Source organism: Pan paniscus, chromosome 2 (genome assembly GCF_029289425.2).
Source record: "Pan paniscus chromosome 2, NHGRI_mPanPan1-v2.0_pri, whole genome shotgun sequence".
NCBI classification, from domain to species: Eukaryota; Metazoa; Chordata; class Mammalia; order Primates; family Hominidae; genus Pan; species Pan paniscus.
This window is the reverse complement of record NC_085926.1, coordinates 129,847,177-129,869,128: the sequence shown is the minus strand read 5'-3', so window position 1 is coordinate 129,869,128 and position 21,952 is coordinate 129,847,177. Positions and strand designations below refer to the sequence as shown.

Below are 21,952 nucleotides of genomic sequence, written 5' to 3'. Positions count from 1 at the left end.
GATGAATGTTACCCTCAGTTCCTTGCCTCCCAACATGGCCACTTCATTAAAGCCAACAAGGGAGAGAGTCTCTTATCAAGATGGTGTCATTATCTGAGGTGTCATAAAGGCAGAGATGACATTCTATTGCTTTTGCCATATTTTATTGGTTAAAAGCAAGTCACAGGTCTCACCCATACTCAAGGTGAGGGTGGTATACGGGGCATGAATACCAGGAGATGGCCATCTTAGCCTCTGTCTGCCACACCACTCCTAATTTTTAATTCCAGCTGTACTGTTCTAGTTTAGCTCTTTTCCAGACAGAAAACAGAATCATCTCTATTGATTCAAGAGATTTTAATGAAAAGAACATTTACAGTTTTGTGGTCAAAGTTAAAGGAATTCATACGGAGGTTCCTAGAGACCAGCCATTGTGGTAAAATAGACCCAATGATATTCTGCCTACATGCCCTTTATCCAGTAAGTGCATCCCTCCCTCAAGGACTTCCAAGTGTTGACTGATAATGGCTCATGGCTGCCTCTTTTCTTGGGAATGCCTGATTGCTTTCAGCCAAGGGGAGGAAGCAGCAAATCTAAGAATTTATGCCCCCTCATCCCTAGCATGACTTTCTCACATGGAGTTAAATAGGCTGAACCTCTTTCCTTAAGGGTACAATTCATGTCCCAGAGCCCCCATGGAATCAGATTGAAGCTGTACTCCAGCTGAGACCACCTCTTTGCTTCCTGCACTTTTCTTCTCTCCTCTGAGGTAAGGAAATCAAGTGCATCTGAATCCCTGTTTCAGGCTTTGCTTCTAGGATGCCCACCTTAAGACTGGCAGGAAAACATTACAACCCATAAGCCTGAAGGGGTAAGGAGAGGAAACAGTGTTGTTACTAAGGCCAGTGATATCTGAAGGCTTGCAGATAGAGCTATGGTCATTTGCTTGGCTACTGCTAAAGATCAGGGTAGGAGTTTGGAAGAAATATGCTGTTCTCTTTCTCCCCCCTTCCCCAAAACTGCATCCCTTTAGTGAAACCCAACATAACACTTGCCAACAGTGTGCTGGCAGTCAATGGAGGTAAGCCTTTTAGGGCCCTGAGCAGAGGGAAGAAAGTAGAATCAATGGGAAAAGGAGGAATAGAAGGGAGCAGCAAAACAGCCTCATATGATCACAAATGTTTTTTCTCTCCTGCAGTCCAACCATCATATTAGTACTAGACTGATCTTTATCAGATATTTATTTGATCATGCCCATATCCCAGCTTCAAATCCTCTGTTTCCCGTTGCTTAAAGAAGTGATCCATAAAATTTCTGAATCATTTATTCCATGATTTAAAAAACTCTAAACATGTGCCTCCAGTTTATATGTTTATTCTTTTATAAATTACTTAAATTTACTATCATTAACTAATAATTCAGAGCAAGAACTACATACACTTGATATAGAATATCCTATCAGTGATTGCATGTATCAATCCATATTTCAAGAAGCCTTGATAATTTTTAATTATCTTGGGCAACTATTGACACATGTATAAGATTGCCACTATTATAAGCAAGTATGATGGCCAACGAGAACCTCAGACTAGGAGAAAAATTTGTCACCTCTGCTATTTCATGGTGTTTGGTTGCCTACATTATTTTTTTTTACATTCAATAAGATTTCTTTGCAGTAATCCATTGGAGAGGTAGGGATAGTTAAAACTAAATATCATCATCTGAAATTCATTTAACCAGGCCCATGTGAACCAAAACTGTTGTAACAACCTGGAAATGAATAAATGAGGGAGGATGAGACAATTGACCCCTCTGCATTGTGGAAATCCTGTCATTCCCATCAGATGCCTTGTGAATTGCACATAACATGTGACTATCTTTTATATGGACCAAGAGAGGGCTTTTATGGAGTATAGGATTCCCATAGAGCCAGCTGATGCTTTGGAAAGAACACTGATTGAAGAATAAATGGTCTATCCCAGGAAGTTGATAAAGCAGCTTCACAATATTAGAAGAGCTGTCACCATTGTTTTACTGTCTGACTTGTGAACCTGTGAGAGTTATTGGCTCATGTGTATGAATCCACAGATAAACTGATTTAAAAGATGAGTGTGTGCTCTTAGATGGAGGGTAGTATGCTCAGATTGTACAGGTTTCAAATACAGAAGACATTTAAATGGGCTTATAGAAGTTTGGTCTGAATAGTGAGACATCTAAGAGTTTTTCAGTTGGTAGTGAAAGCATGAATGATTTTATCTGGAGATAAGTCAGAGCACAATAACAATAGCTACCACTATCAGAGCATCCACAATATACCTGGTATTGTGGTAATCACATTACATATATTATTTAATCTCTTCTTTACAGCACCTCTTCAAGATAGATATTACCATCTGAGACGTTAAATACCCTGCCCAAGGATACATGGTCAGTGAATGGAGGAGTCAGGATTTGAATCGGGAATTATGTGTCTCCTTGACAGAGTCTTTTTGCATTATACCTCACAATCAAGACTGATATTAGAGATGTCCCATTCTATCGTAGCTTGCATAGTATTTTACGTACAATATGTATGTAAAAATACAATATGTATTTCCTAACACATATTAAAACAGTGGATTTGGAAGAGATGGACTTGGCATGAGCCTATAAGGATAGGGAAAGTTAGAAGGACAGTGATGGCTCTTGGAGATAGGAGAGGCCAGTGAAGGCTGCAGAAGAGGAGTGTAGATTCCAAGGAGCCAGTTAATGCATTGGGAAAAGCGGAATTCAGGAAGATATTGATTGAAGAATAAGCTGTTCTTATCAAACAGTTGATAAAGAGAGTTTTTAACACACTTACAAACCTGTCTGAACACAAAGCCATCTTTCCACCAGCTGATTCTTTCTCTCCCTTTGCTTTGTTGTAAATTTCATTTTCTGTATACTCTGTCACCTATGTTGCTGTAGTGACTGATCTGCTCACAACTTGTAAAAATAGAGGGAAAATGGTTTATGAAGCTATTGACTTATAATCTGTGCATTTTCTGTATTTGAATAGAATTTATTTACAAGTAGAAGGGATGTATGACTCTGTACGGAGGTTGAAATAAATCAAGGATATTTGTTGTATCCACTGTTCCTTGGTACATTTGAACAGTTCTCCAGCTAAAGGTTTTACCTGTGGTAAAAACAGCTTTGGGCTGGCTGATAGAAAACTGGTACTCCAGCCCCAGCTCTGCCATTAGAATAATTGCATAATATGGGCAAGCTGCCAATCCTCTCTGAGCTTGAATTTTTTCATCTGTAAAAAACAAATGTCCCAAAGTCCCTATTAATGTTCACTTTGGTAGAAGATAGAGCAGTTCTCATCCTAAAACTAATTTCCCAACACATATTAAAACCAGAATTGCAACTCTCCAAAACTACAAATTTCCCTTACCTAAGGGAACTGAGGTTCCTTTTACCTAAGGGAACTGAGGTTGGTAAACATTTTCTGAAGAGGGCCGCATAATAAATATTTTAGGCTTTGTGGTACTTGCAATCTCTATTGCAACTACTCAATTCTGCCATTGTAGTGAAAGCAACCGCAGATAAATACATAAATATATAAATGAATAAGCATGCCTGTGTTCCAATAAAATGCTATTGGTGTGCAGGAGTGAGTGTGTGTGCTTGTGTGTGAAATACATAAATACATAAATGAATAAGCATGCCTGTGTTCCAATAAAATGCTATTGGTGTGATTGAGTATGTGTGTGTGTGTCTGTGTGATGCGTAATGCTGAGGCATAGCCATCATCCTGTAAAAGAGGTGGCATGCTGTACTCAGTTAAACCTGGTGTAGTGCTGGTACCAAGGGGAAGCTCACTAAATATTTGTGGAAGAAGGGAAGGAGAGAGAGAGGAATTATTCCCATTTTATAGATGAAGAAATTCCACTGCAGAGCACCAATGCCATGTGAGGTTGAGGAAGCCATTGTCATTTTCCCTAATTAATCTACAAAGAAACAGAATTCCATAAGCAAGGTATTGAATTTTGCTCCTAAGAGAATCTTACACGTTCAGTCGTCTTCAGAGAAGGAGAGCACTGATGGCCTCTGGTGGATCACTGGGGCTCTGGGATGCAAAGTGTTATTATAAAGGATATCACATGGAGAGCATTTCTTCATGTGTTTTTTGGCTGCATAAATGTCTTCTTTTGAGAAGTGTCTGTTCAGGTCCTTCCCCCCCTTTTTGATGGGGTTGTTTGTTTTTTTCTTGTAAATTTGTTTGAGTTCATTGTAGATCAAAACCACAATGAGATACCATCTCACACCAGTTAGAATGGCAATCATTAAAAAGTCAGGAAACAACAGGTGCTGGAGAGGATGTGGAGAAATAGGAACACTTTTACACTGTTGGTGGGACTGTAAACTAGTTCAACCATTGTGGAAGTCAGTGTGGCGATTCCTCAGGGATCTAGAACTAGAAATACCATTTGACCCAGCCATCCCATTACTGGGTATATACCCAAATGACTATAAATCATGCTGCTATAAAGACACATGCACACGTATGTTTATTGCGGCACTATTCACAATAGCAAAGACTTGAAACCAACCCAAATGTCCAACAATGATAGACTGGATTAAGAAAATGTGGCACATATACACCATGGAATACTATGCAGCCATAAAAAATGATGAGTTAATGTCCTTTGTAGGGACATGGATGAAGCTGGAAACCATCATTCTCAGCAAACTATCACAAGAACAAAAAACCAAACACTGCATGTTCTCACTCAGGTGGGAACTGAACAATGAGAACACATGGACACAGGAAGGGGAACATCACACTCTGGGGACTGGTTGTGGGGTGGGGTGGGGGGAGGGGGGAGGGATAGCATTAGGAGATATACCTAATGCTAAATGACGAGTTAATGGGTGCAGCACACCAGCATGGCACATGTATACATATGTAACTAACCTGCACATTGTGCACATGTACCCTAAAACTTAAAGTATAATAATAATAAAACAAAAAAACAAAAACAAAATAAAACAAAACAAAAAAACAAACAAACAAAAAAAAAACAAAAAATAAAATAAAGGATATCACATGGAAATGGGCAGGGGGCCTGCAGTGCTTAAATGTAGCTGCTGTTTCCACAAGTTCAGAATAGAAAGCTTTGTGCTTTTCCTCCCCATCACTTTCCCCCTTTTGATTCTGAATTCTGATATGGCAGGTGGGAGTGGGAAAGGGAAAGGTGAGAATGGGCTAGTGCATTTGGGGACAGGGACTCAGATGCTGGGCCTCTGTCTTGGAGCTGGCTTGCTGACAGCATTTTGAGAAGAGGGCAAAGTTTTAGGGGTGGGAAATATGGCTGTTTCTTCAGAAAGAACAATATACTTCTCCATGCCATCACATAGGAGTTGAGTTGGATTTTTAGTCTTGAAAACTTGAGATGTGATTAAATTGATGAACCAACAAATCTGTACAATTTCACACAAGCCATACACTTATTGAAGAGCTGGATTACAGTTTGCAGCCTATTGAACTAATTCATTAATTTTATTTCACAGGCTAAAAATTTTACTATGCAAATGTATGCAAATCATACAAGAAAATAGTGTTCTTAACCAAGTGCAGCAGCACCTGTTTTTTGTTTGTTTGTTTCCTTTGATTTGTTTCACTGGAACTGTGTCACTGGGTTGGAAAGTGAGATAAATACCTTCAATGTTTGAAACTGTGTGTCAAACAATTTTCTGAAAGGTGATTGGGAGGCTTTCTCCTTTGACAAATATTGCAGTGATTGGCACTTCTTTTTTATTCTTTTACTTGCCTAAAACAGAATGAAGAAGATGAGCAACATTTATGAGTCCGCTGCCAACACACTGGGAATCTTTAACAGCCCCTGCCTGACCAAAGTTGAGCTGCGTGTGGCGTGCAAAGGCATTTCTGACAGAGATGCCCTTTCCAAACCAGACCCCTGTGTCATCCTCAAGATGCAGTCTCACGGGCAGTGGTTTGAGGTAGGCATGTCCAGTGAAATGGACAGAACCATGGCTGGATGATTGGCTCAAAAATGTTTTGATATTTTATATCTTCAGGTGGTTTATTTTGATGAAATAAGAAATTTGAGAAGTGAATATGATCACATTTCTATCATGATGTTTTGATGTTGCTGTTTTGATGTTGTGGATATTTTGACATTTACCCTTAATTCATGAGCCTAAGACTTTTTAGGTGTTTTTGTTAATTACCAAGAAATACTCACAATATACTCTTCATCCCATGCCTACTCATTGGCAACACACAGGTAGCAAGAGGACCAGGAACAGACGTGAACCCAGACCCCAGACTGGGCCGGGGTGAGAAAGTTCCAAAAACTGGTTCCAGAGACAAAGTCTTGTGGCCAAGGCAGAGTTCAGATTAGACTTAATAAGAATTTTGGGAATGGTAGCTTTGAGGAAACAGGTTTTAGGGGGTTGAGAGAGAAGTGACTACTCAGATGGAATGAGCTCAGTAGATGACAGTCCTATCCATAGGTCCCGAATTGAAATAGGGAACCAAGAGGACAGGTATGAGCAAGTCAGTCCCATGAAACCTCTGTCTGCAGTAGAGGGGCAAACTCCACTTTTGCGAGCTGGGCTGGGCTACTTACTATCCAGGGTAACTGGCCAGAACTGAGGAGTAGGGACAAAGACTGAAGTCCAGTTCTCTGACCAAGCCCAAAACAGGGTGACTGTTGGACAGAGCTGACCCAGGACAAGTCGTAGATCTATAGAGAAACATAAACTCTTGTTGTGGACCCAAGAGAGCCACGTGGGAACCCAACAACGATAATTAAACCCAGTCTTCAGGACTGAAGAAGTGACTCGTTCTAAGCCCCATGGGTTTATGGGGCTGAGTGGGATGTTACCTCAGTCTGAGTTGGTTGAGGACTGGAGAAAGATGAATCCTGCATGTGGAAATCATGAGTAGATTCAGAAGTAAGGAAATGGGGTTGGCAGAAATAGGAGGAAAGGGCTGGGGGCCTACAAGCTCATAAGGCCAGCATGCAGTTTTAACCAGCTTTGGAAGGTAGCAAAACCACATTCAGACATCCCCCAAAACTCATGTGTAAAATATCCACTTGGAATGTTTCCTAACACACACAGTTTGCTGTGCTTGTGCAAGGCAGCTGCTCCTTTGGCAGTGGTGTGAATGGAATGACATTTCTGTGAGTCATTCTTCAAAGAGCGATGGGCCCCCACGTTGTTAAGAGATGACTTGGGTTTTTTTAAAAAGTTTATTCTGGGAAGGAAGGATTTATTCATTTTTGTGCATGCTAGACTCTAACTGATCACGGACCCAGTGGACAGAAGCTCTAGGAAAAACAGTGGGGTTCTTTGTATCAACTGTGCTACACTTGGCGAGACGTTTCTCTGACTAATGGTGGTACCTGGGGAAGAACAAGGGGACACATCATGAAATATTTGTTTTTTGGAGCAAGAACTTAAAACAATATGACCTAAACTTTACTGGGTACTTTTTAAGTGCCAGGCACTAGTCTGGCACTAAATTACCAGTTTAGTTCTTTCAAAAATTCTATGAGATATTATCCCCATTTTACAGGCAAGGAAATGGAAAGACAAAAAGATTAAGGATTTTCCCAAGAGCAGTCAGCTTGTTGTAAGTGGAAAAGCTAATATTTAAACCCATACATTGGAGCTCCAGAACCTGAGATCTTTACTGCTATTTTATAATTGTGCTGGACACTGGTATCAGTCTTTGGTGGTTTGTGTGGCAATATTTTAGGTTGAATTCTGCAGCTAGGTTTTGTTGGTTTATTTAAAAATCCAAACAAATTGGATAAGGACTGATTTTAAGTTTGTTTGTTTTTTTTTCCTTTTTTTGCATCTAGGTACCTAGTCTAAGTAAGCCTTGTTTTTAAAGATCTAGCTGATGTGAATGGAGAAATAGGGAGAAGAGGATGTAGCAGAGGAAGCAGTTCTTATTCTAAGAAAATAAAGTACTCAGAATAAGGGATTTGAAGCCATGCTGATCAGAGCACAAATAGACCTGTTTTGGATCCCTTGGACCAAATTCTTTAAGCCTTCAATACTATGCTCACCTGTTTATAAACAGCCGGAAGGTGCCCCTCTAAGAGACAGTCTTCCACTCTATAGGAGAAAGAAGGTTCAAAAGACCCGAGAGGCAGCATGTTTAATTGTATGTAGATATGTGATATCAGCCACTTCTCTGAAAGAAAGGCTTGATAGCAGTTAGTGAGCAGGTGAAATTTAGGTGAGGAGTCAACATACACAGAAAATGAATGCTGATAGGCAGATTGGGGAATCTTAATTTAACTTCAGGCCTATCGAAGGCTTAGAATGTAAATATAAAACAGTATTCATGGGTGTCTTAATACATAGTATCTTTTTTTCCCTTCTAAATATTCTCATTGACTTTGTTAGTCTCATTATTTTTTATTTAACAAAACTAAATGGAATGCCTACATTATAAAAAAGTAACTCCTTGGAAATTACAGGCAAGAAATCCATCTACTTCTAACCCGTTAACATAATTCAACTATTATTTGTACATATTTATTTTAGTCTTTTTCTTCTGGCATGCATATTCTCATATGATTATTATCATGCTTGTAAAATTTTCTTTCCTAATTTTATTGCTTAGTAGTATGTGCTTTTCCTCACATTGCTACAATATTGATCATTGTAATTTCAAAGCTGCATAATATCCCATCAACTGGATTTAAATTCATCAATTTTTTCACTTTGAAATTCCTTCCAGATATACCCTATTTTAAGTAATACTGCAATAAACATCCTTGTGCTTGAGGATTTTCCCTTCTTTTTGGATGAGTTCCTACAATAGATTCTGTTAAGTAGAACGGGTGGGACAAATAATAGGAAGCTTTTGAGGCTTTTGATACATATTGTCAAATAATTTTTCCAAAGTGTCCTATTAAACTATAGCACACAGCTACCACAAACTTTGCCACCCGTGCACAGTGATAAGAACCTTGTGGCACAGTGTAAATTGATTCATGGCTTCCTTTATCTAGAAAGTCTCACTCTATAACCATTAATATCAGCTTAATTGCTAGCATGCTTAATCATATTCATTGATATTGTGGTACTTCTAGAAGCAGTTTAGCAAATTTTGCTCTCTTAACAATATACAGTAAGGATATAATAATAATAAAACCAAAGTGCATGCCAGGTGGCTAAGAGAAATAATTAGATAATTAGTAACAAAGAAGCTGAAAATACTGAAAATCTAAATAGGGGCTGTGAAGAAACCCAGGGATGAACAACAGGAACTCTGCTTAGGGCTGGAGCAGTCATGTGTTGCAGTCAGCTTATATAGTCTCCTGAGAGCACACTGTTAAATATTCAGGAATTTTGCAAGTCAGGGAGTATTTACACCACAGACACTGGCAAATGTTTCAAATTAAGGGTTCTGTCCTTTCCCCAACCCTCTAAGGGAGCCAGCACTCCTCTGGGTGACAGGGACAAAAGGAGAAGATGGTAGTCCCAGAACCAAACAGCTGGGCCATCTAGCAGAAGCTGGATCATGGTTGGAGGACTCTTCTAGGCAACATTTCCAGCCCTGCCTGCAACTCCTCTATTTTTCCTTCTCCTACCAGATGGGTCCTCCAACCTGCCTCAGCCTCCCAAAGTGCTGGAATTACAGGTGTGAGCCATCATGCCTGGCCGGAAATATTTTCATTAGGTGAAAACTTACAGTAAATCTTTAATAATGGCCATGATTTTTATTGACAGAAAAGAGGGAAGAAAAAAAACTTGACTTAGAAATACATTACAGACTGAGAGTTTCATTTCATACCCTTTCATTTTCCTAATTTAGGATCATATCCTTTAAAAAAATCCCTCTTCATCAACTCCTGGCTATGTAATGATGGCAATATATGGTGACAGTTAAGTGTAATGATAATTTAGAATGCTTTCCATCTTCCATCGAGGAGTGGAATTAATATCTTCCTGCTTTCTGGTGAGTCCTGATGTGTTCACTAGCTCCTGGAACTAAGCATCATAATCAAGTGGTACAAACAAACACTTCTTAGACAGTCAGAAGGCAAGGACTCTTGTGAACTAAAGACTTATATTCAGTTCACTGGAGCATATGCTCTATTCCTGGGCATGCCTGGGTAGAATTAAGCTCGTGAGTGTGTGGCCCTTCGCAGTGACCCTGTGATTGGAGGAGTACTTGTTCTCATTGGGAACACCCAAATTATACTCCAGACTTCTAGGCGGTTACTTCAATCACCACTAATTCAATTTTTTCATTGAATTTTAATACACAATCATTGAGATCTTTCTTGGAAGCTCTAAGTAATTCTGAAAACTACCTACCTTTGGATCAATTCCATATGGAAGCATGTTATGATGAACCAAGGGCTTTGGTGAGTTGTTGGTAATGATTGTTAGTGACGATTAGTGTGGTTATATGTAACACATCAATTATCAGTGGACTCTACAAGATTATTGTTTGTAGTAATAATATGTCCATATAGTGTTTTATATTCACAATATCCATCTACTTATGTTATTTCCTGCTGATAATAGCTCTGTGAAAAAGCAACACAGCTATTTAACCCCAGCATGTATTGAACACTATGGCTTGTGTCCTCAAAGACCTCAGTGTCCAGTAATCTCACCCTATCTTAGAGACAGAGAGTTGGGGTCTCAGACAGTCATGTGACCTTGAGAAAGAGGACACTACATGAAATCTTGACTTAAATCTTTTTCTTTCCCTGAATGTGTGGTAGGAAGACCATCTCAAGGGTGCCTAGGTTACCTTTATGTGGAGGGGGCCTAAAATAAATCATGCCATAGTGGTGGTTGTACTAATTTACATCCCCACCAACAGTATACAAGGGTTCCCTTTTCTCCACATCCTCACCACCATTTGTTATTGCCTGTCTTTGGATACAAGCCATTTTAACTGGAATGAAATGATATCTCATTGTAGTTTTGATTTGCATTTTTCTGATGATCAGTGATGTTGAGCACCTTTTCATATGCCTGTTTGCCATTTGTATGTCTTCTTCTGAGAAGTATCTATTCATATCTTTCACCTATTTTTTGATGAGATTATTAGATTTTTTTTCCTGTAGAGTTGTTTAAACTCCTTATAATTCTGGTGATTAATTCCAATCCCTCCACTGTTTTTCATTTTCTCTTCCCCCTACCCACTCCACCTACCCAGATGTAGGGTTTGGTCACCATATGACCTAGCATCCCTGTTAGCAGCACAGAAGGGATAATGTGTGCCCATGTTGTTGAGCCTGCCCAGAGAAGTGGGCTGTGGAATTTTCTTGGCTAGAGGGCTTGTGGAAGAAGTCAACAAAACAGGTTTCTCTCATGCTTGGGATAATAGTGGGCCAGCACCCTTTCATGTATTAAACCATGAGGATAAAACTCAAAATAGCAATTTTACCTATACCTAAGATATTCAATTTTCCATTGCTCCAAAGCCTAGAACTTTTATGAAAATGGGACAAGCAATATTAACATTTATGTGATGAATTAAAGTAGCCATCAATCTGTGTTGATGCCAGTTATGTATTAGTTATTTTACATATATTCTATCCTCACAATTACTCTGCAATAAAAGCTTTACTAACTAGAAAAGATAGCTAAGGCTTGAGAATTAATACATTGCCCAGGGTCATAAAATTAGTAAACAGTAAAGCTGGAATCTGGTTGCTTCCAAAGCCCATGTTATTTCTGCTTTTTCAAAGGTTGCAAGCTTGAATCTGGTGGCCTTTCTGTTGCCTGCAGACATATTTTGTCTGGTCTTCACAGTGTTCTAACAAGCTTTGTAGTAATTGCCGTAACTCAAAGATCATGAGATTTTTCATAAAACTCCAGATTTCTGGTTTCTTCCGAGCAACCAGAAAATCTGGCAATGTGGGGTCTTTAATCCTATGGCAACAATGAGCTGGTGATAATTAGCATCTTCCCTCCTTAACAAAATACGAGGTTCATGCTTGTGCCTCCTGCTAGCCAGCCTGCTTCACTCACTTGCCCTACAAAAGTGGCCCCTGGAGGCGTTTGAGTTTAGACTATACTCCCACACTCCCCTGACTAGGTCTCTGAACACTGTTAACTTCCCAGTTGTGGACATAGACGAGAGCTAGAAAATGAACATTAAGTCAATTAAAACATTCCCTCTGGATATCACAGACAAGCTTCTTTCTCAAAAGATTTTCTGTTCACACTTTGTTGACTTGCAAGGTTTGGATGGGTAACACCCAGCATGACAGATGATAAAAAAAATGACAGTTTTCTTCACTTGTTCACAAAGTTTGCACTGTGATTTTGCATCAGACTCCCATTTGGGAAAACTTTGATGTTGCTTTATTACCTCCCCCTTAACACGTCCTTAATAAGCATAATTTTTTAAAAAAACAAAAAATAAAAAGAAAGCCGATCTTGGTGATATTAGAAATCTTACCCTGAGTATTGAATATAAAAGAAAACAAAATCAAATATTACAGCCAGATAATATTTTCTCCTTGTTGCCTGGGGACATGTCCCTGTGACCAGAGGCTGATGGTTCCATGATGTTCAACTTTTAAGTGATGCACTTAGATACAGGAAAATAAGATTACTGGATTGCATATGTGACTAATTGGATTCCTTATAAGTAAAATCTCAACATTTTCAATGTCATAATGTCTGAGAACAGAATTACACAAGAAGGGAAATTCAGGTTACAGATGAGCAAAAAGTATTTGAATTGAAATCTGTGTTGCCTCTTAATTAATTCGTTTGTATGCCCTGAAGATAATTTCATCAGCCAGAGGAATAACATCTGGCTTCCTACACAGAGTAAAACACCATGACATTAGCCTTACTCCCATCCTTAGCCTGAAGAACTGGCAAGCCACATTCTCGGCATTCAAGTGGAGCATTGGTCCCCAGCAGTTTTTATAGTGTACCTTGAGACCCATGCTGGTCATTTGAAAGATGGAATTACAGATTGGAGAAAGAGTTTGAGAGGGCATGTACAATTAGGAGTCTTCTGCCTCTAGATTGAATCACCTTCAACATTTCAAAGGAGGTATTTTTGACACTTTTCCTGAGTGCCTATTTGCATGTTTAACTAGACTCACTATTGATAATTATCTCCTTAAAAGTCATATTTCCTTTGTAATTTCAATCTATTTTATCTCTTTATTAATGACAATGATGATTTATTTATAATACCTTAAATATATTGAGCGTACTTAAACAATGTATCAGGTACTCTCCTAAGCACTTTATATATATTGTCATATTTAATTATCAAAACTATCTTGCAAATTGGGCTCATTTATATTTTATTTTATTTTTTCCATCCTCTTTTTTTTTCTTTAAGAGGCAGAGTCTCTCTCTCTGTTGCCCAGGTTGGAGTGCAGTGGTGCAATCATAGCTCACTGCAGTCTCAAATTCCTGGGATCAAAGAATCTTCCTACCTCAACCTCCCAACTAGCTAGGACTATAGGCACATGCCACCACACCTGGCTAATTTTATTTTTCATAGAGATGGAATCTTGATATATTGCTTAGCTGGTCTCAAACTCCTGGCCTTGAGCAATCCTCCTGCCTTGGCCTCCCAAAGTGCTGGGATTACAGGTGTGAGCCACTGTGCCCAGCCTATTTTTTTCTATTTTTATTGAGGTATAGTAGACAAAAAAAATTGTATATAGTGTAGAGGCACAGAGGTGTTAAGTAACTTGCCCCAGGTCACACAAGTGGTAAGTGAAGGAGCAATGACAAATTGAACCCAGACTGTCTGACTTCAAAACTGTCCTCCTGCTATCCTTCACTGTCCTCCTCTCAGAATAATGAGTACCAGACTGTTTGCTATGCACCATGTGCTAAGTCATTACATGCATATTCATATAATCCTCATGACAGTATTATAAGATAGGGACTGTGATAACCCACTCTACAGGTGAGAAAACTGACATTCACATAGGAAATATATATGTTCAGGTCACGAGACTAGTGAGAAGTGGGATTAGGATTTGAACTCAGATCTTTGTGTCTCCAATACCCATGTTGTCTTCATGACACTGCACCTCTCTCATCCGGTTCTCTGTGGAGGCAGAATAACCCAACGAATTACCACTAGTCTATAAAATTAATGTTTTTCTCTCCTTTGGTTCTAGGCATCCAAATTATTCCTTTCATCAATGTCCTCATCTAAAACCGTGTGTTTCATGTTAATCTGGAGTATGTGGTATTGATATTCCTGCCCGTTAGGAATCTGCCTTCTTTTGTATCCAGCATTTACTTCTATTAAGCCTGTCTTTAAACCAAACTCTTAATCATTCCCAAAATTAAACACTCATTTTTCTGGCCATGGATTTTAGAGCAAGTATTCCTGAACATTTTGTAGAGAAAAACTATGCTTAATGTCTAAGATCATAAGGTAAATAAAGGTCATGGTGCTGATGGTCCCTGATCTCAGGATGGTGAAATAAGGTAAGGCATCCGTGCCTCTTAAAATGTGGCACCAGGAGGTATCAAGTACAATGGAGGATTTCATCAAGGGAGAAGATAGTGGAGCAATGACATCAGGGACCTGCACTCTTCACTTCTATTAATACCTTCTACAACTCCATTAAGAATGGTCATGTGGTTTGTGATCAATTAAAACTCAGATACTTTCTGTGCAAACTGTGCCAAGACAAGATTTTGCTATTTGATACTTGTGCAATTATTTTTTTTTACTCTTTACATACATATTTTCCCTATTAGAGTTCACCTTTGTGGTTTGTAGGGGACGTACATTATTTGCACTTCAATTTCTCATCTTTTGTGTTACTTAAATCTCCCAGGTTTGTGCTATTAGTTTGGTTTCATTTAATAGTATTGGTTTAAAGAATATCTGTTAAACATAGGATTTGTGTTTGTTGTGATGCTATGGTAGTAATCGGAGTGAAGCCCATACAATATTTACAGTTTGTATGCTGCCCTTTTTATCATTTCATAATAAAGAATATATGTGTATATATATGTACATTATCAAAATTAGTCATAAACCTCATTTTTAATGATTGTATAATATTTCACATACAAAATCTACCACAGTTGGTTGAACCAGCTTTCCATTATTGGATATGAATTTTCAAAGCTTTGCTATTATGAATAATTACAGGATAAATTTCTTATATATAAGGGGCATCTGGCCCCAATCACCCTGTATTTGAGATTTTTTTTTCCTAGAAGTAAAATTATCACGATAAAGAGTAGGAACATTCTTAAAGTGATCCGCCCACCTCGGCCTCCACTGGGATTATAGGCGTGATCCCCTGGCGGGGGATTAGGTAAGTTTTTTAGCCATTGAAATTCCTGGAATGAGGATTGAAGTTTTTCATTGTTTATTTGAACCTTGGGACACAAACAGTTCTCAGCTTCTCCAATCTGATTCACCAAATGTTAGCTTGAATTTCAAGGTTTCCAAATTGTGTCCTGAGGTAGCCTAATTACTTCAGAGGTACTGCAATTATTTATTTGAAATATAAATACAATTTCTTCCTCTTTATCAACTTTAGTGAGATGATTTACATATAAAATATATCAAAATGCATTCATTTTAGATGTTCAGCTTGATGAGGTTTTTCTTTCCAAATGGATTAACTTGTAGTTTAGTTTGTTAGTATAAATTTTCATATTCAGTTTATGAAAAACAAAAAAATGAAATAAAATTAACTCAGGATCAAGATGAAAAATTAATGTAAAATTATTTTGTAGAATGGTTATTTTTAAGAAATTACTTTTAATTGACACATTGTAACTGTATATATTGATGGGGGACAGTTTCATGTTTTATATAATTATCCAGTCAGAGTAGTATATGCTTCATCTCATGCATTTATCATTTATTTTGTGGTTAGAATTTTCAAAAGCCTCTCCTCTAGTTATTTTGTAAAAAACAGCATTTTACTATTAACCATTTTCACTCTACTGTGCATTAAAACACCAGAAGGTATTCCTTCTAACTGTAACTCTGTACCCATTGACCAACATCTCATCCACTCCTCTCTCCTCCCCTTCTCAGCCTCTGGTATCCACTGTTCTACTCTCTGCTTCTATGATACCAACTTTCTTAAAAAAAGATTCTACATATAAGTAAGATTAGACAGTGTCTTTCTGTGCCTGGCTTATTTCACTTAATATGAAGTTCTCCAGGTTCATCTCTGTTGATGCAAATAACAAGATTTCACTCCTTTTTATGGCTAGGTAGTATTCTGTTGTGCAAATATATCACACTATCTTATCCATTCATTCGTTGTTGGACATTTAGGTTGACTGAATATCTTGGCTATTGTAAATAATACTGCAGTAAACATGGGAGTGCAGATATCTCTTCAACATACTGATTTCATTTTCTTTGGATATATGCTTGGTAGTGGGATTGCTGGATAATATAATAGTTCTATTTTTAATTTTTTGAGAAACTTCCATACTATTTTTCATAGTGGCTGTACTAGTTTACAGTCCCCCCAATAGCGTGTAAGTGCTCCCTCTTCTTTACATCCTTGCCAACACTTATTTTCCTTTGTCTTCTTGATAATAGCCATTTTAACTGGGTGAGGTATCTCACTGTGGTTTTCATTTACATTTTCCTGATAATTAGTAATACTGAACATTTTAAAAATTTACTGGTTGATCATATGTATGTCTTCTTTTGAGAAATGTCTATTTAAGTCTTTGTTCATTTTTAAATCACGTTATTTTTTTAAATGTTAAGTTCCTTATATATTCTGAATGAATATTAACCCTTTGTTAGGTGTCTGGTTTGCAAATATTTTACCCCATTCTGTAAGTTGTCTCTTTACTCTGTTAATAGTTTCCTTTGCTGTGCAAAAGCTTTTTAGTTTGGTGTAATCCCATTTGTATATTTTTGCTTTTTTCTCTTGTGCTTTTGAGGTCAATTTTCTGGACTAGTTTGAGGAGAATTGGTATTAATTCTTCTTAAATGTTTGGTAGGATTCAGCAGTAAGGCCATCAGGTCCTGAGCTTTTCTTTGATAAATGTCTTTTTATTACTCTCTCAATTTCTTCACTTGTTATTGGTCTGTTCAGATTTTCTGTTTCTTCATAATTTAATCTAGGTAGGTTGTATGTGTCCAGGAATTTATGTATTTCTTCTATGTTATCAAATTTGTTGTCGTGTGGTTGTTAATAACAGTTTAGACTATCTAAAGATTTTGTCAATTTTATCTTTTTAAAAAAGTGACTTCATTTCACTGATCTTTTGAATCTTTTTTTTTTGTAGTCTATATATTGTTTATTTCTGCTCTGAACTTTATTATTTCCTTTCTTCTATCAATTTTGGCTTTAGTTTGTTGTTGTTTCTCTAAGTTTCTTGAGGTGCACTATTAGGTTGTTTATCGGAAATCTTTCTTCCTTTTTGATGTGTTTCTTACCATAAATGACCCTTTTAGAACTGATTTTGCTGCGTTCCACAGATTTTGGTATGATGCATTTCCATTTTTTTATGTATCCCAATAAAAATTTTAATTTCCTTTTTTAATTTCTTCATTGACCCATTGGTTGTTTAAGAGCGTGCTGTTTAATTTCCATGTATTTGTACAGTTTCTGAAGCTTTTCTTGTTGGTTTCTAGTTTTATAACATTGTGATCAGAAAGGATACTTGATGTGATCTTTATATGCTTAAGGCTTGTTTTATGGCCTAACATGTGATATATCCTGGAGGACATTCCATGTGAATTTGAGAATAATGTGTATTCTTCAGCTATTGGATGAAATGTTCTGCAAATGTCTGTTAGGTCCATTTGGTCTATTGTGCAGTATAAGTCTGATATTTATCTGTCGAATTGTTTGTCTCGATGACCTGTACATTATTGAAAGTTGGGTGTTGAAGCCTCCTACGATTACTGTATTGCTGACTACCTCTCCTTTTAGGTCTAATAATATTTACTTTATATATCTGGGTGCTCTGGCATTGAGTGCCTATATATTTACAATTGTTATATTCTTTGCTGAATTGATTCCTTTATTATAACGCTCTTCTTTGTCTCTTTTTACAGTTTTCTACTTAAAGTCTACTTTATCTGGTATAAGTATGGCTACACACTTTTTGTCTCTGTCTGCATGGAATATCTTTTTTCATCCCTTCATTTTTAGTCTATGTTTGCCTTTAAAAATGAGGTGAGTCTCTTATAGGCAGCATGTAGTTGGGTCTTGTTTTTTGTCTTTTAACCTATTCAGCCACTCTATACATTTTAAGTGGAGAATTTAATCTATTTATATTCAAGGTTGTTAATAATGGATAAAGGGTTACTTCCACTATTTTTAGTTGTTTTCTGATTGTTTTTTAAATTCTTTCTTCTTTTCTTTCTCTATCATTGTTTCATCTGGTTTGTTGGTTTTCTGTGGTGCTAAGCTATATTTCCATTCTCTTTCTCATTTGTTTATCTGCTGTAATTTCTTTCTTTGTAGTTACCATGGGGCTAATACAAAGAGTCTTGTAGTTAAAATAGACTATTTTAAGCTGCTCACAACTTAAGTTTGGTTGCCTAAAGATACTCTAGACTTTTTTCTCTGCCCTCCATTTATATTTTTGTTGCCTTAATTTACCTTTAAAAAAATCCATTATGTGTTCCTTAGTCACTAAATGTAGCTGTTGTTGTTTTTGACTATTTTGACTTTAAACCTTTATAGTAGAGGATTAAGAGATTTATATAGCACCATTATATCACTGGGGTATTCTGAGTTTAATTTATAAATTGACCTCTGCTGGTGAGTTTTATACTTGCATGTGTTTTCATGATAGTACTTATTGTTCTTTTATTTCTAGCTGTAGCATGCCCTTAAGCATTTCTTGAAAGGCTGGTCTACTGGTGATGAATTCCCTCAACATTTGCTTGTCTGGAAAGGTCTGTATTTCCCCTTCATTTCTGAAGAATAGCATTTCTGGGTCTGGTTTCAAGGTGGCACCGAGCTGTAGCAGCTTAGATCATGGGGGTAAGAGGTAGTTAAGGTGACTTCCACATCGGTGGCAATGCAGCTATGAAAATATTGGATACTCTGCAAACTGAATTTGGGAACTGTGAGGATTCAGAGTCTCTCCTATAGCAAGGATTTTTATAGGGGCATTGGGGACTGTTTGGGGATCTCCAGCTTACCTTTTTTCTTGTAAGATGAAGTCCCGTGAACTCTGAGCTAATCTTGGCAGGAGAGACAGTGTGGCAGAGGTGAGACTCTTTGCCTCCCTCTCTATGGTCCTATCCTGGGCTTTCATACTCCACAGAGATTTTTTTGCCATTCCCATGGTGCCCTTCAGTGTACTTCTTCAGTTATTCTAGTTGAAAAGTAGTTGTTTATTGGTTGTTTTTGTCTCTTTTTGTGGAGGTGAGATGAGCACCAGGTAATTCTAGTCAGCCATCAGTCTTGCTTAAGCCATGTAATCAAATGCCCATTGATGATAGACTGGATAAAGAAAATGTGGTACATATACACTATGAAATACGATGCAGCCATAAAAAGAATAAGGTTATGTCCTTTGCAGAAGCGTGGATAAAGCTGGAGACTATTATCCTTAGCAAACTAACACCAGAACAGGAAACCAAATACCACCTGTTCTCACTTACAGGTGGGAGCTAAATAATGAGAACACATGTACACATAGCAGGGAACAACATACACTGGGGGCCATTGGAGGGTGAAAGGTGGGAGGAGGGAGAGGATAAGGAAAAATAACTAATGGGTACTAGGCTTAATACCTGGGTGATGATATAATCCGTACAACAAATCCCTATGACACAAGTTTACCTGTGTAACAAACCTGCACGTGTATCCCTGAACTCAAAAGTTAAAAAAAAAAAACTCGTAGCTTGATGAGTTTTGATTAATGTATACACCTGTGCAACCACTATCCCAATTATAGAATATTTTCTAAAATATATTTTAATATTTAAAATATGTAACAGAAAACAACCCACATACCTAAATTTTATTTCTCTCCAGCTTTATTCAGGTGTAATTGTTACAAAAACACTTCATAAAATTAATGTATACAATTTGGCAAGTTTGGATACGTGTGGGCACTCATACTGGTATCACCACAATCCAGATAAAAAAATATATATATCCATCATCTTCAGAAGTTTCCTTGTGTCTCTTTGGATTTTTGTTTGTTTGTTTTTCTGCTAAGAACCCTTAACATGAGATCTGTCCTCTTAATAAATATTTAAGTACACAATACCTTATTATTAACTATAGGCACTATGTGGTACAGCACATCTCTGGGAATTACTGTAATTTTGCAATTATTAAACAACAACTTCCTGTATGCCCCCTCCTCATCCCTGGGTATCCATCATTCTTTTGTCAACTTCTGTATTTTTGATTATTTTAGATGTCTCTTATAAGAGGAATCATGCAGTGTTTGTCCTGTGACTGGCTTATTTCACTTAGCATCATATCTTTCTGTTCCATAATGTCTTCCAGATGCAAATAATAGATGTTTCTTATTTTTCAATGCTAGGTAATATTTCATTGTATGTTTATACAACACTTTCTTTGCTTATTCATCTGTTGATAAACATTTGGATTGTTTCCATATTTTGGCTATTGTGAATAATGTTGCAATGAACATGAGAATACAGGTATTTCTTCAAGAGCCTGATTTCAGTTCTTTTGAATATATACCCCCAAAGTGGGATTGATTAATAAGATGTAGTTTTCTTTTTAATTTTTTGAGGAACCGCCATACTGTTTTCCATAATGGCTGCAGCGTTTTATATTCCCAACAGTGTATAAGGGTTCTAATTTCTCCACAATCTCACTAATGGTAGGTTTTTTTTTTTTCTAAAAAAAAAAAAAATAATGCCTATGCTTACAGGAGTGAGGTGATATCTCATTGTGATTTTAATTTTCATTTCCTTGCTGATGAGTGATGTTAAGCATGTTTTTATATACCTGTTGGCCATTTTTATGTCTTCTTTGGAGAAAAGCCTATTCAGGTCCTTTGCCCATTTAAAAAATCAGGTTATTTGTGTTGTTACTATTGTGTTTTATGACTTTATTATATATTTGAGAAATTAATTCTTTTTAGATATATGATTTACAAATATTTTATCACATATCATAGGTTCCCTTTTCAGTCTATTAACTGTTTTCTGTGTCACGCATAAACTTTTTGGTTTGACACTGTCTCACTTGTCTATGTTTGCTTTTGGTGCCTGTGCTTTTGGTGTCATATTCAAAAACATTGCACAAATCAATTTTGATAATTTTTTTCTATATTTTCTTGTAATTTTTCAGTTTCAGGTCTTATGTTTAAGTCTTTAATCCATTATTAGTTGATTTTGTTATGATGTGAGATAAAAGCTCAATTTCATTCTTTTGCACATGGACATCTGGCTTTCCCAACACCATTTATTGAAGAGACTATCCTTCTCCATTGTGTGTCCTTGGCACCCTTATCAAAGATCAGCTAACTGTAAATGTGACAACACATACACTTAAAGGCATAGATGCCTTTAAAGTGAAGATGCCACTAATTCTCAGATTGTGTTGCCATTGGTTGACATTACAGTAAATGACAGAACTTTCAAGTTACACTAAAATACCACTCAAAACTATTAAACATTTTGGGGTTCTGTGAAGGGGGAAATATGGTTTCATTACTAAAAAATATTTGAAATTCAGAAAGAGTGGCATAAGAAGAAAAATAAACTCTTGGCTGGTTTATCTCGGAATCAAACTTAACTATTTGTAGTGTGATCCACCAGGCTTTCATTCAACCTGAAATTACTTTGCTAAATGACTTAGGAGGCTGTTGTAGCAGCCTGGCTTGATCTGAGGTCAGTTTGGAAACAAGGCAGGGATTCACCACAGGTTAACTGTGTGACCTTGGGAAAGCCATTTAACATCTCTGAGCCTTTTATATTACTGCATCTCTGAATGGTTGTCAAGATTAAATATTGGCTAGCAGGATAATGAAGGGGCTGATGCTA

The 21,952-nt window shown here is 37.2% G+C and overlaps 1 protein-coding gene across 5 annotated transcripts in view; it reads left to right on the top strand.

Moving 5' to 3' along the window:
• The window catches only part of CPNE4 (copine 4), a 746,304-nt gene that overhangs the window by 369,575 nt on the left and 354,777 nt on the right, over positions 1-21,952 (top strand). For all 5 annotated transcript variants that reach the window (XM_055110462.1, XM_055110464.1, XM_055110463.3 and 2 more), the window contains one exon: positions 5,790-5,970. In XM_055110462.1, coding sequence (XP_054966437.1) covers positions 5,790-5,970 — 181 coding nt within the window. The remainder of the gene's footprint in view (positions 1-5,789; positions 5,971-21,952) is intronic.